This window comes from Euprymna scolopes, chromosome 22, assembly GCF_053919585.1.
Source record: "Euprymna scolopes isolate OS-2025 chromosome 22, ASM5391958v1, whole genome shotgun sequence".
In the NCBI taxonomy this organism is placed as follows: Eukaryota; Metazoa; Mollusca; class Cephalopoda; order Sepiida; family Sepiolidae; genus Euprymna; species Euprymna scolopes.
The window spans coordinates 32,201,281-32,215,948 of record NC_136503.1 but is presented as its reverse complement, the minus strand read 5'-3'; the positions used below and the strand labels follow the sequence as shown (position 1 = coordinate 32,215,948).

At 33.0% G+C, this 14,668-nt stretch overlaps 1 protein-coding gene across 1 annotated transcript in view; it reads right to left on the bottom strand.

Annotated features, from left to right (window-relative positions):
* Window positions 1-818: 818 nt before the first annotated feature.
* Window positions 819-14,668, bottom strand: part of LOC145243951 (uncharacterized) — a 105,382-nt gene continuing 91,532 nt past the window's right edge. Inside the window, exons 6-8 of the mRNA XM_080107078.1 lie at window positions 11,761-11,869; window positions 9,897-10,754; window positions 819-1,019 (exon numbers count right to left, since the gene is read on the bottom strand). Of these exons, the coding sequence (XP_079963204.1) occupies window positions 973-1,019; window positions 9,897-10,754; window positions 11,761-11,869 (1,014 nt within the window). The 3' untranslated portion in view covers window positions 819-972. The remainder of the gene's footprint in view (window positions 1,020-9,896; window positions 10,755-11,760; window positions 11,870-14,668) is intronic.

The window sequence follows — 14,668 nt, the reverse complement described above, 5'->3', positions numbered from 1 at the left end:
AAACAATCCAAATGTAATCTATATATCTATTTTGATATCAAAATAAAAAGCAATTCAAATGTAATCTATATATCTATTTTGATATCAAAATAAAAAGCAATTCAAATGTAATCTATATATCTATTTGGATATCAAAATAAAAAACAATCCAAATGTAATCTATATATCTATTTTGATATCAAAATAAAAAACAATCCAAATGTAATCTATATATCTATTTTGATATCAAAATAAAAAACAATCCAAATGTAATCTTTATATCTATTTGGATATCAAAATAAAAAGCAATCCATATGTAATCTATTTATCTATTTTGATATCAAAATAAAAAGCAGTCCAAATGTAATCCATTTATTTTGATATCAAAATAAAAAGCAATCCAAATGTATTAAAGTGAACATGTGTGAGGCCACTTTTAAACCTATATACTCAACAAATTTTTGTTCTGCAGATTTGAAATTTAGTGTATAGGATATTCAGGTATGTGAAAAACTTTAATTGGTTTTCATCCGAAAAAATCGCTGCTATGAGGTCAAAATAGAAAACTTGGTAAGTAGGTTGAAAAACACATTTTAAAGAATGTGGCAAGCTGGCCTAATGGTTATCGCACTCGACAGTCTTTAGGTTTTGGTTCTGATCTCAGCTGGCATATTTTTCTTTTTACTTACAAGAAGTGAATTGTTTAGAAAAAACATAATACTTGCATGCACATGTCTCAGTTTCTGTGTGAATTTATATGTATTTTACGACTGGGCAACGCCGGGTGGCCTGCTAGTAGTGTAATAAAACTATACAACAAAAACATAAAAACAAAGGAATTGCTTTTCTATGATTCAACTGGATATTTTGTTCTCTTTTTTTTTATTGAACCCATCAATAAGAAATAGATTACATGAAAAAAGGAGGACAAGCATTTAAATATCAACTGGAAGATTTGGAGATGGGGAGGACGTTATCTGATTGCGTCTTTCTTCAGAAAAGATCTTCTGACATTTGAGACAAAATGTCATCTGGTAGTTCTGAAAATAAAAAAGTAAATTAATAAATAGAAAAAAAATTGATGTTCATTTAGAATTAAACTTATTTTCAATACAAAAATACAGGAAAATCTTTAAATAAAAAAAAATGTATGATGTACGTACTCATCGCAAAATGATAATGTCATATTCCAAAAATCATCTAACTGATCAAGTACTTTTTTTTAAAACTAAGAAAATCAAACTTTCTGACAAAGCGAGCTGTTATGTTCTGATCTGCCTTGCTTGATAAATAATGGGGAGACAACTCAATTCGAACTATTGAGATCAAAATCAATCTTGTAATGGTTGCAATTTTCAATTAAAATTGTTTAAAATCGTTAAAAAGAATTTTCTATATAAAAAAAATACTTGATCAATTTACGTGACTCTTAGAATATGACATCTTTGTTCTGTGACAGGTACATACATTCATAAAAAATTTTCTGCAATTTAGTTAAAAAAAAAAAAAAAAACATTTTTTTTTAAAGTTTATTTTTGAATAAGCATAAAATTTTTTTAAAATCTATTTTAAACTAAGTGCACTTTTCCCCAGTGTTGTCAGAGTCTTTGTACTTTCATATTTATTTCAATAAGTTATCCCTTTTCTTTTTAAGAAAATAGTTTTCAAATGATAATTAAATGAAAAAACTGGTTTTGCTATAAAATTTATACAAAGTTATTTTTCTTCGTTTTAGCAACAAAATATCACCACCCAGAGACCACTCAAGGATAAGGGTTAATCTGTGTCAGGAAAATGATGGGATCCTTCTACCGCTCCAGAAGATATCTCACAACTGATGCAATTCTCTATCTTTATAAAAGCCAAGTACGTCCAAGGATGGAGTACTGCGCTGCCACATTTGGGCAGGAGCTGCTAAAAACAGTCTATCCTGCCTTGACCGAGTACAAAATAGACTTTGTGGTTTAGTGGGGAATGCCCTTTTCTCTTTCCTGCAACCTCTCTCCCACAGAAGAAACGTTGTGAGCCTATCCTTGTTTTATCGTTATTTCCATGGCAGGTGCTCATCTAAGCTCCAGTCTCTTGTCCCCCTTCGCCAGTCTTTCACGATGAATACCCGTCTAGCTGAAACCACTGTCAATAATTTTCCCCACTCTTTATCTGTATTTATATGAACAAATCTTCTTTCTTAGAACTGCACACTTGTGGAACTCTCTACTGCTTGCCTGTTTCCCACCTGACTTCTTCAACTTGGATGTCTTCAAGTCCAACATAAACAAATTCCTGATGAACCGTCCCCTTAAGTAAGACACTTTATCAAATCTCCAATACTAACGATTACTATGACATTATCCCATTGATTACTAGACACGCAATAATCCTTATCCCTGAGTGGCTTCCGGGTCTTGATAAGTGGTGACCTCCATGTAAAAAAAGTGGCTGGTGAGTCACAACTGTGATGATAGGTGGTGGTGGAAACTTTGATTCTTTAAAATGATGACTCTATGAAAACTTAACGCTGGACTTAAAAGCAGATTTGCAGTATCGCATTGCACAGATAAGCATGGAATGTTTTATTTGTTTTAGGCATAGATAGAGAGTGGGGGATAATGTTGGCAGTGGTTATAGCTAGATGAGTGTTTGTGAATGTCATACAGAGGAGGGAGGCATAGATTGAAGCTTTGATCAAGCATTTGCTATGAAAATAACGATAGAGCAGACAAACTCGTAACATTTCTGTGAAAGAGATAAAGAGGAGAAAAACACATCATCCACTAAATTTTGAAGATTTTGAAGCCAGTTTTGTATGAATCTATGTTAAGGCAGGTTAGTTGGTTGTTTTACTGCATATCAACCCTTTTCAGGTTATTTAATGCCGAATCCAGTGATTTTGAAGAAAACATTTTTAATAGAATATATCTGTTGTTTTCAAGTCGGTTTCTATTCAACCCATAGTTGCAACCCTAACAGGTACTACAACTCCAGGTCAGTGTGGACCTGGGAGCAATGGCAATTAAAGGGTGGCTCCACACTCCTCAAAGCTCACAAGCTGGGGCCTCACTACTGGATATAGTTTAAGGTTTTATCTCCCTATCTCTCACTCTGCCGTAAGGACTCTAACAGATATATGCACGGACTTGGAGTCTACATTCATAACACCCTCCCCCTGACTAGAGAAACAAACCTAGAAATGGACAATCAAGCCTTTATGTGCTTGACTAAACATACAACATAACATTAGCTACTTTTATTTTCTCTACCGCTCTCTCTCGACAACACTAGCGCACAAGTACATGTATTTGGTGACTTTAATGTCCATCACAAAAACTGGCTTGGATTCTCTACTCACACAGATGCAGCGGGCAGCACAACACAGTTTCGCTATATCTCACTCCCTATCATAAATGGTTACGTTTCCAACCCGTTTCCCTGACCAGCAAAAACAACACGCATCACTTCTAGATCTGTTTCTGACTACAGTTCCCGAGAATTGTATAACAAATGCTGACAGCCCACTCGGGAATGCTGACCATGCAGTGATAATGGTAGAAATCGCCCTAAATTCTAGACCCAAAACTGAAGAGCCAGTGCTCAAAACAACAAGATATTATAAAAAGGCTGACTGGGAAGCCATCAGAGATCTTATCAAAGATGCCTCATGGGGAAATATTTTTTCTCTTCCTGCTGAACAGTGCGCAAATGAGAGAGACCACTGAATGGTTTAAAACAGCAATTGAAGCACATGTTCCCATGTGGAAATTTTATAGCAAGCCCCACTCTCCCCAATGGTTTACTTTGACTTGCGCAATTGCCATTGCTCAAAGGCAGCATGCATACCGCAGATTTAACCGACATAAGTCCAGTTGAAACAAACAGAAGTATATAGAAGCTAAAAGTAACGTTAAGAAAGAAATAGCAACAGCTAAGAGAGAATTTACTGAAACCACTAAAAAACGCATCAAAGCACAAAAATTAGGAAATCGTGACTTCTAGAAAATCTACAACAGTGTAGTAAATAATGGGCAATCAACAATTCCCCCACTAACCAACAATCACGAGGTTGTTTGCTCAGCAACCGACAAGGCTAATATGCTTGCCAGTCGATTTGCCTCAAACTCAAAACTGGACCCTTCCAACCACCTCTTGCCTGACTTTCCTTTGCAGACAGACGCCACGCTAGACGATCTAAAAATCACCCCTGCTCAGGTACATGCTATCATAAAAAACTTTGACACTTCAAAAGCATGTGGACCTGATCTCATCCCAGCTGTGCTATTAAAAAAGTGCTCAGCCAAAGTAGCTCCAGTTCTCTCCAAACTCTACAACAAATGCCTTAATGAATCATGCATGGAAAACTGCTTCTGTTGTACCAGTATTCAAGAATTCTGGCAAAAGAACTGACCCATCAAATTATCGCCCCATTAGCCTCCTCCCACTTTTCGCCAAAATATTTGAGACCATAATTAACCATGCTCTAGTCTGGAATCTTACAGATGCTAAACTTCTGACTAAGAAAAAATATGGATTTAGACAAGCCCGTTCCACAGCAGACATCCTCACTGTAATCTCTGAACATATATACCATTCACTGGACAAAGCGGGAGAGGGCAGAGCGGTAGCTCTAGATACATCTAAGGCTTTTGACAGGGTATGGCATGAGGGTCTCCTCAGGAAAATTAAATCATACTAGCTGAAACTCATCATTATTAAATCATACTAGCTGGTAGAATACTTAACATAATTACTTAAATCATACTAGCTGGTAGAATACTTAACATAATTAAATCCTTCTTAGATAAGAGAAAAATCCAGGTTGTCCTCGACGGTTGTCCATCTAAACAGTGTGATATAAATGCGGGAGTGCCTCAGGGGTCTATCCTTGGACCTCTATTGTTCCTAATATTTATTAATGACCTCCCTGACAAAACTGCCTCTGAGATGGGTATATATGCTGATGACACCACACTCTTTCTGACATGAAAGCAAATGAACACATATCTAAAGAAATGGCAGAAACACTAGAAAATGACCTCCAATCTGTAATGGAATGGGGACATAAATGGATGGTCACATTCAATGCTGCCAAGACTAAACTGGTTTCCTTCAATAATTACAAGAAACCTTCTCTGCCACCTATAGTAATGGCCAGTGACTCCCTGTCTGAGAGTATATCTTTCAAACTGCTTGGCCTAACGTTCATAGGAAACATGAGTTGGAACAATTATATTGAAAACATTGCCAAGGCCACTGCGAAAAAGGTAGGCTCTCTCTACTGTGCTAGAAAACTACTGACACCTGAAAGTATCCTGTACCTCTATAAGGCCACCATTCGCCCATGTATGGAGTATTGTTGTCACATTTGGGCTGGTGCATCTGCTGCTAGTCTCTCGCACCTAGACAAGGTTCAAAAGAGAGTCGCCAATCTGATAGGCCCTGAACTGGCATCTAAGCTTCAGCCTCTGTCCCATCGATGAAACGTTGCATCCTTCTGCCTGTTCTACAAGTATTTTAATGGTGAATGCTCTGACGAACTGCAGACACTTGTGTCCCCACGACGTAGACACCCTCGACAAACCCGACAGGCAGCTAAATCCCACCCCAACACAGTAGAGATCCCTAGATGAAAAAGATCTTTCTACTCCAATAGTTTCTTCCCCAGAACCGCTAGACTCTGGAATTCCATTCCAGGTCCCTGCTTCCCTAACTGTACTGACATGCAGAAGTTCAAGTGTAACGTGAACCGACATCTTGCTGCCCAAATCCCAACATAGTGCCCCAGTAGTTGCTGCCCCTGTTAGTAGCCCTCTACACCAAAGTGGCAATGTGCCTTGTTTGGAGTGAAAATGTAATAAAATAAAATAAAAATTCGGGACCAATGTTAAGGCAGGAGAGGGTGTTCTGAGCAGCTCCTCCCCAGATGTGGCATCTTAGGATATATTTGATTTTTATAAAAGTAGAGGATTGTGTTAGGAGTAAAATAGCTTCTAGAGCGGCAGAATGATCCAACAATTTTTCCAATGACCTTGGCAACAGATTTGATGTAAGTTTTTAATTTCAGGTCAGGAGTGAAGATCAGTCTCAGAAGCTTGTCAAAATAGAAAGCGTCCTCACAACGAGAATCATTGATTTCAATTGGGGTCCGAGTGAGGATCAGAGCATTTGTGGTGAAAAGATAGAAGTTTAGTTTTGGGTGCATTAAAATTAACCAGCCACTTTCTCCACTATTGTACCATACGCTCAAGAATTTTGCATGAAATGCATTTCAAAGAAACTTTTCTTCAGTTCATTTGCTGATCTTATTTGAGACTAATTGTAATTTGTTTTCTGCCAAATTGCAGGTGTTTTGTTCAGCAGCAAACGAAAAGGCAGTGGTGCAATGTCATGGTGCAACTTCACTATAATATATAATAATATAATATATAATAATATAATATATAATAGCGAAATTCGGAAAACAAAAAACAAAATATATTAATAGAAAATATGAAAAGTATGACTGTTCTATTTCAACAACTTTTTTTTTATTCTAAAATAGAACAAAGTCATAGTTTTCACAACAAATATATTTTCAAATATTGTACTGGTATTTTATTTTCTTTATTCATCCAGAAGAAGTCTTACAATAAAGACGAAACGTCAATGGACATATAACTTGGTTTGTTCCTTTCTCACTTCTCTCTCTCTATATATATATATATATATGTACAGCAGAACCCCGGGATATGGTGGCCCCAAAATACGTTTTTTTCCAGGTTATAATGTGAAATACAATGCTTTTGCAGCCCCTGATTATGGTATTTACCCCACCTTACAGTGTTATTTATTTGATTATATACATGTGTATTATATACTGTACTGCATTCTGTTACTAATTTTTAATATGTACTGTATAAAATTTTGATTAGTAATGGTTGTAGAGTTATCTCCCTTTACACAATATTTATCTCCAGTCAAGATTGACATGCTGGTGCAACTGACGGTGATTTCACCAATCCCAGAATGGATTAATGCCATATCCCAGGGCTCTACTGTACATAGATATAGACATACACATCATATTAAGTTAACATACACACATACAAATGGAGTTTGAATTAACTATTAAACATCATCCTCCTTTTACAAAAGTTTGTCAACCTTATGTTATATGAGGATACTTCATCCTACAAGTAAAACCTGACTAAATATTCAAAGTAACGTAGTATTTGAAGACCAAATAAGATCTGTTCAGCATGTTCATTCACTGGCTCATATGAGGAGTAGTCCACCTTTTTTTAGTGATGTTATCTCAAGTAACAACATGTAGCTGGATTCTCTACCAGACTAGATGAATTCTTGTCCTGGAATCCAACAAAATCAAAAAAAGCCCACAATAAAGATAAACTATAACATAAGTGATCAATTTGTAAGAACGCAATTAGTGTTCTTTACTGCATTACTAACTCAAAAGGAGAACCTGGCATTTATAAGATATCTATACTCCTATAAATTCGTTTTTCTTTTGTGTGTATTGATATTCATATTAAAAACCCTCTTTTCTATTTATTTAAAAAGAAAATAGAATTTTCTTATATAAGGGTTGTGGAATTGCATTCACTAGCAAAAGATCTAACTAATTTGCATATTCTTTTAAACATTCATTTTAATTAATTACCTATTAGTTGCTTTGGTTTTCTAATGGGATGATCATCTTTAGTTAACTATTACGTGTAATTATATTCATGCAAATATTCTACATGATTTATACTTGCAGAATATTTCCATAAAAAGTTTATAGTAAACACAAAATTGTTTCCATATATATTTATGTATACGTATATATTTTTGTTTAACAAATTTTGCCTACCAAACTCCTCCTAGAGTTTTTATTCTACAGACATGAAACTTCATATATAAGGTATTTGAATCCATGCAAAACTTTATATTTGGGTTTTAGCCCAGAAAAATCGGTGAAAAAGTGTGAAAATTAAAAAAAATGAAATTTGCCAGGTGAAGGTCGAACGTCAGCATTACAAATGCATGACGTAGTAGCTATTGGTTCATGTTTTAATTTTTAGCCTTGCAGTAAACATGTTTTCAAAGCCCAGTCATTGACGGCAGAGGCAAAATAAATCATGAGCTGAACGTTTTGGTTTCGATTCTCGGTGGTGGCGAATGAATCTTTTTTTGTATATTTTTTAAATCATTATTTATATATTGCATCCAATCTATCTATCTATAAAAGTGAAAATGTTTGTCTTTTCTCTATAGTAGTTAAGGAAGACTATTATACAGAAAGGCATTACTTTACATATTCACACTTTTTAGTATATACATATGCACATAAACTGATGAACAGTACATAGGGCCCGAGCAAAGCCAGGCGGAACTGCTAGTATATATACAAACATAAAAGTCACATAAACAATTTTTTTTTTATTACATAAGAAATAAATGTTACCAAAGGCAAGATAAATTATCTATTTACCTGGATAAGTTTTTGTATTTTAACTTATTTTAAAGCATGTATTTAATTCCAGGTTGCTAAGTTCAAACAAGACGACATACGACAGTCATCTGGGAAGTCTCACTAATCATTCCAAACTCAAAAATAAAACAAAATACTGATAGAAATTCACCCAATAAATATCACGGTGACATTTATTGGTTGGATTTTGTTTTATCTTGCCTTTGGTAACATTTATTTGTTATATAGTTGCTTGTTTACCAATTTTTCAGCTTGTTGTTTATAGTAATACATAACTGGAGCATCTTTATTGAACATTCGTGTATCTATGTATTTCATCAAGTGTTAGTCCCAAAAAGGGCCACCTTGATTTCCGAGAAATTGCTGAAGTAAAATACAAAACAAATGAGATTTATATATTTGAATCTTCAAATATAAAAATATTCAAATATGTATAAATATTCAAATATGTATAAATATTCAAATATAAAAATATTCAAATTTATAAATATTCAAATATATATATAAATATTCAAATATATATATAAATATTCAAATATATATATAAATATTCAAATATATAAATATTCAAATGTATAAATATTCAAATGTATAAATATTCAAATGTATAAATATTCAAATATATAAATATTCAAATGTATAAATATTCAAATGTATAAATATTCAAATATATAAATATTCAAATATATAAATATTCAAATATATATATAAATATTCAAATATATAAATATTCAAATGTATAAATATTCAAATATATATATAAATATTCAAATATATATATAAATATTCAAATATATATATAAATATTCAAATATATATATAAATATTCAAATATATATATAAATATTCAAATATATAAATATTCAAATGTATAAATATTCAAATGTATAAATATTCAAATATATAAATATTCAAATATATAAATATTCAAATATATAAATATTCAAATGTATAAATATTCAAATGTATAAATATTCAAATATATATATAAATATTCAAATATATATATAAATATTCAAATATATATATAAATATTCAAATATATAAATATTCAAATGTATAAATATTCAAATGTATAAATATTCAAATGTATAAATATTCAAATATATAAATATTCAAATATATAAATATTCAAATGTATAAATATTCAAATGTATAAATATTCAAATATATAAATATTCAAATATATATATAAATATTCAAATATATAAATATTCAAATGTATAAATATTCAAATATATAAATATTCAAATATATAAATATTCAAATATATAAATATTCAAATATATAAATATTCAAATGTATAAATATTCAAATAAAAAGATATTCAAATATAAATCTTGATTAAAATTACGGTCTCCAGGTTGAGACCTACTGATGAATGTGTATTGTAAACGCTGATGGAAATAATCATATCAAATAACTGGTGTGTTCATTTTTGTATACATACCATCTTGCCAAATATCAGCCATGCTTGAATCAGATTCAGTAATGGTTGTAGAGTTATCTCCCTTTAAACGATATCTATCTCCAGTCGAGGCAGACACGCTGGTGCAACTGACAGATGAAGACTCTAAATTCTCATTCCCAACAGGATGACAAGAAGATTCCCGACTCAAAGATGAAATTAAAGCTCCAGGAGTTTGTGCCGATGAAACGGGAACGCAAGATGAAGATGACGATAATGAAGGTCCAGAAATTTGTTTTGAAAAAGATGTGTTTGATTTGAAACTCCAACGAGATCTATTTTGCAAGATAGTAGGGGTTGCCGGATCAGGCTCCTTATTTGAGATTGAGGAGCGACCTGGCGTTATGGAATAAGGTTTTGGGTTGCTTAAGGATACAGCAGGGTTTTGCAAGGGAAAACGTGGAGTTTTATTATCACAGACGTTTGTTTGAAAGTTCCGCGTGAAAGTGTTTGTATCAACGTTTTGTAACATGTTCTTTTGAGCAGATAAAGGTTGTCTGATTGCAACAGGCATCGTTTTTATAGAAGGACTTTTCTGGGGTTTTCTCAGGTTGGCTGGAAGTTGAGCAGGTGATGACGATGTGTGAGATCTTTGCAACATTTCAGTACTTGCCAACAGCTGGTGATAGGTCATGTTCTTTTCCTGCCATTTGATGCCCACCTGACCAGACGGCAACATACTGTAAAGGGACACAAGGTTGTTGGCTGTAATATTGAGATAGTGGGTACGTGGGGTCGGGCTAAGGACACCCACCTGTCTCAACACCAAAACTGTGCTGGGCTGAAGATGCTCACCATATTCCTTGACCAGGTTCCGGTGAATTGTACCTTGAATTGAACCTGGACAGAAAGAAAAACAAAAATTTTAAGACAGAAATATTTAATCTATATATCTATAAAAGTGAAATTGACTATATGTCTGTCTGTGTGTGTACATTTCCCTACCAAATTACTCTGTCAATTTGCAGACCCTACCAAACTCCTCTGTTAATTTTGGGTCTAAACACTTTAAATTTTAGATGTAGGTTACCTAGACACAAGTCAAACTTTTTAATATATATATATATATATATATATATATATATACTAGCATGGGTGCCCGGGTGTTTGGAGGTGTATGCTGAGCAAAAAAAAAAAACTGTCAATTTTTTTAACTTTGACCCCTATTATGACCCCTTAACATTTATTGTTTTGAGCTCAAATCAATTTATTAAGTTAGATTCATGTCCAAAGAACCTATATCAAAAATTTAAAGTGTTTAGACCCAAAATTGTTCGAGGAGTTTGGTAGAGTTCTCAAAGGTCAAATCGTTAAACTTTGACCCCCTTAACAGCTAAATTTCTGGCCGAAAACCGATCTCAGTACCCTGTATATCAAATTTCGAGTCTGTAGACTAAAAAATTGACAGAGTTATTGCGTAGGGAAATGTAGACACACAGACACGTTCACTTTTATATATATATATATATATATGCACATTAAGTTATGAACAGTACATAGGGCCTGAGCAAAAGCTGGGCTGAACTGCTAGTAATAAAAAATAGCAAACTTTGAAGATAGTGTAGGTGTGTGTGTGTGTGTGTATATATATATATAATATATATATATATATATATATATATATATATATATACACGTTTGCTATTTAGAATAATTGAAACAAAAATGGTAAATTTCATCAATAAGTTTGTTATAAATACAAGACAAAATCTTGTACATTTTTCAGATAAATGGATAAACATTTTGTGACTTTCCAAGCAAATTTATTTATCTTATTTAGATATAACTATAAAGAAAGAAAACTAATAATATATGAAGTAAAAAATGGTTTTCTAACAAAAGTTACCTGTTTTATCTCGGAGTCGAACACTAGCATCTATGCTAGAAAGATCAACAGTCTCTAGAACAGTAAAAAGCAGCGGAACTTTCCCCTGATATAATTGCTTCTTGCATGCCTGAAACGAAAAATGAAAATAAGAAATTATTAAAAGTAGACAAACGTGGATGAATTTATCAGGTTGTTCAAAAAATAATAGCCAATTTCGAAAAGAGATGATTCATTAAGTTGATGCGGAAGCCAGTTATTGAGCTTTTGTTTCAAATTGTCGAATACTGCTAAAATACTGAAACCATGTAACAGACATTTTTATGGAACTTCCATTGTCGACCAACGGAAAAGTCGATCAAGCATGTGTATGCAGTGTGATAATGTATGGAAGTGAAAGCCGGCCAGTAAGGGTTGAGGACATGCATTGCATGGAGAAAAATGATATAAGAATGATACAATGAAGGTATAATGTTTAAAGACAGACTTAGATCTGATGATAGTACTTATGCAGAACACAGAACATTATTATTTGGAAACCCATTAACTGTACTTTCATCGAACATTTTATGAGGTAACAGTGGTTAACCACATGGACTAATGACCTGGGTTTCCAAGTTCAGATTCAGTTTGTTTCATAAAAATCACTTGCACTTAGGATGTTCGCAATCTTCAGCAGGTCCTTCCCATAAATACTTGATGTCTTTCTAGAAATAATTCTGACTAGAATATTATCGGGGAAACCAATGCCAGTAACAGAACTTTCAGATTCATACAATATGATGATCTAACACTAATATAAACAAAAGATACAGTAAAAATTGAATTTAATTTGAAAATCTTATTTAAAAAAATATAGCATGGTCCCTATTTTGCATAAATACCCGGATGACCTTAGAAGATTAAATCTGGATAGTATAATAGAGAGATGTGTGCAGAAGATTAGACTTCAATAGTATGGTCACGGTGAAAGAATGGATGAGATTATGTAGGTTAGTAGATGTAGAATAGTTGAGGTAGCAGGTTCAGTTCACAGGGGAACATCAAGGAAAATATGGGAGGAAACGGTAAAAAGAACCTGAAAGAAAGGAATAAATAAAGATCCGGTCAAAGATAAGTTAGTTTGGAAAACAATTTTTTTTCGAGCTGTCGAATGTATGCCAGCATATAAAACGAATGTTAAATGATTTCACATGGATTTTTTTACAACCACTGTTTTTAAAGATTGATTGGCTTATTCAATACGTCTTACAGAATCTCTTTGTATCATCTGATCAAGTGTGAACCCTTTTCTACATTTCCTGTGGTTGTTCGAGATGTATTAGGAAAGAGTTTGAACACCTGCGAGAAATTTCTTCTTTTTTGCGCTTTTGTTAGTATTAGAGAAGAAGATTACCCATCCCAGGGCAAATAAAATTAATTCCCAAAACAGAATAGTTTTGCATCACTTTTATGTCTCCTTACAAAAATATGCCACTAAACCTTATATCTAGAATCCTTAGTCAAATTTTGATCAAAATCCATTGCACAATTTTGATTCTGAAGAATTCATAAAATTTCAAGCTTAGGAATTAAATTAAAATTCAAAAGATCTTGCTTAATGTCTAATGCTAATGGATCAAATTTAACGCAAATCTGAAATATTTGAATTTTTAAATGGGAGGTTGTGTCACATTATGTCCCCTAAAAACCCTTTAAAATATTTCAGCAAAACTGAAAATTCAGAAATATTTATTAATTGATGTCTAATACTTAGAGTGAAAATTTCACACAAATCAGATATCTGAATTTTAGACACCTTAAAACTAAATATATAATCAACCAACGAACTGTTAGACTTTGGAATTCCCTCCTTGTTTCCTGCTTACCTAACTGTACTAATCTGCTAAACTAGAAATTTAAATGTAATGTGAACAGACATATTGCTGCTCAACTCCTCAGTCCCCTATTAGACACAATCCCTTACATCCAAGTGTTAACATACCTTATAAAAAAAAAGTAAAAACAAGAAAAAAAAATTTAACAATAAAAATAAATGATTAATTAGTTTAGGAGTGAATTCTATACAAATATATACACATATGCACATACTTAATGTTATATAGAGATGAGGGGAAATAATTTCCTCTGGAGTAAACTTGAGTTATTTGCCCTTGGGATGTTGTAAAATGAGTTCTATAATGGCAACAATAACATTGCGTTTTTTTTTAGATGTGGTGTTTTATTTCTCTTCAAAGCTCTGGTTTGCTATGATGCAAGGTGGTGCTTGTCCAGAATTTATCCTAATTTAAATTTTTTTTAAAAAAAGCAAAAATACAGCCAAAAATCTTAAATGCACATACCCATCATGAAACAAAAATGTCATATTCCAAAAATCATTAATTGATAAAGTAATTTTTTAATATATAGGAAATCATTTTTTTATGATTTTTTAGTGATTTACTATTAATCATAGCTTTGGCAAGGCTGATTTTGATCTCTATTTTTGGAGAGGTTATTAAAGATGGAGAGGGTATAACCAGCGATGAATTTTAAAGATGGCAAAGCGAGACAGGTCATCTTTATTACCTCACCAAATTTGATTTTCTTTGTTAAAAACAAAAAATACTTGATCAATTTGGAATATGATATTTTCAGTCTGTGATGGGTACAGACTGGAAGACTGAAACAAAGAGAATGGGTGTGAAAGAGAGAATAGCAGAGAGGCAGAGACTGAGAGAGAGGGAGAGAGGGAGAAATAGGATAGAAAAAGAGAGAGACTGGAGGAGAAAGAAAGAGAAAAGTAAGACAACCAATAGAGAAATGAAAGAGAGACTAGGGGAGGAATAGACTTAAGAGAAAAAGAGACGGGAGGGAGGAAGAGAGAAAGAAAGAGAGACGGGAGGGAGGAAGAGAGAAAGAAAGAGAGACGGGAGGGAGGAAGAGAGAA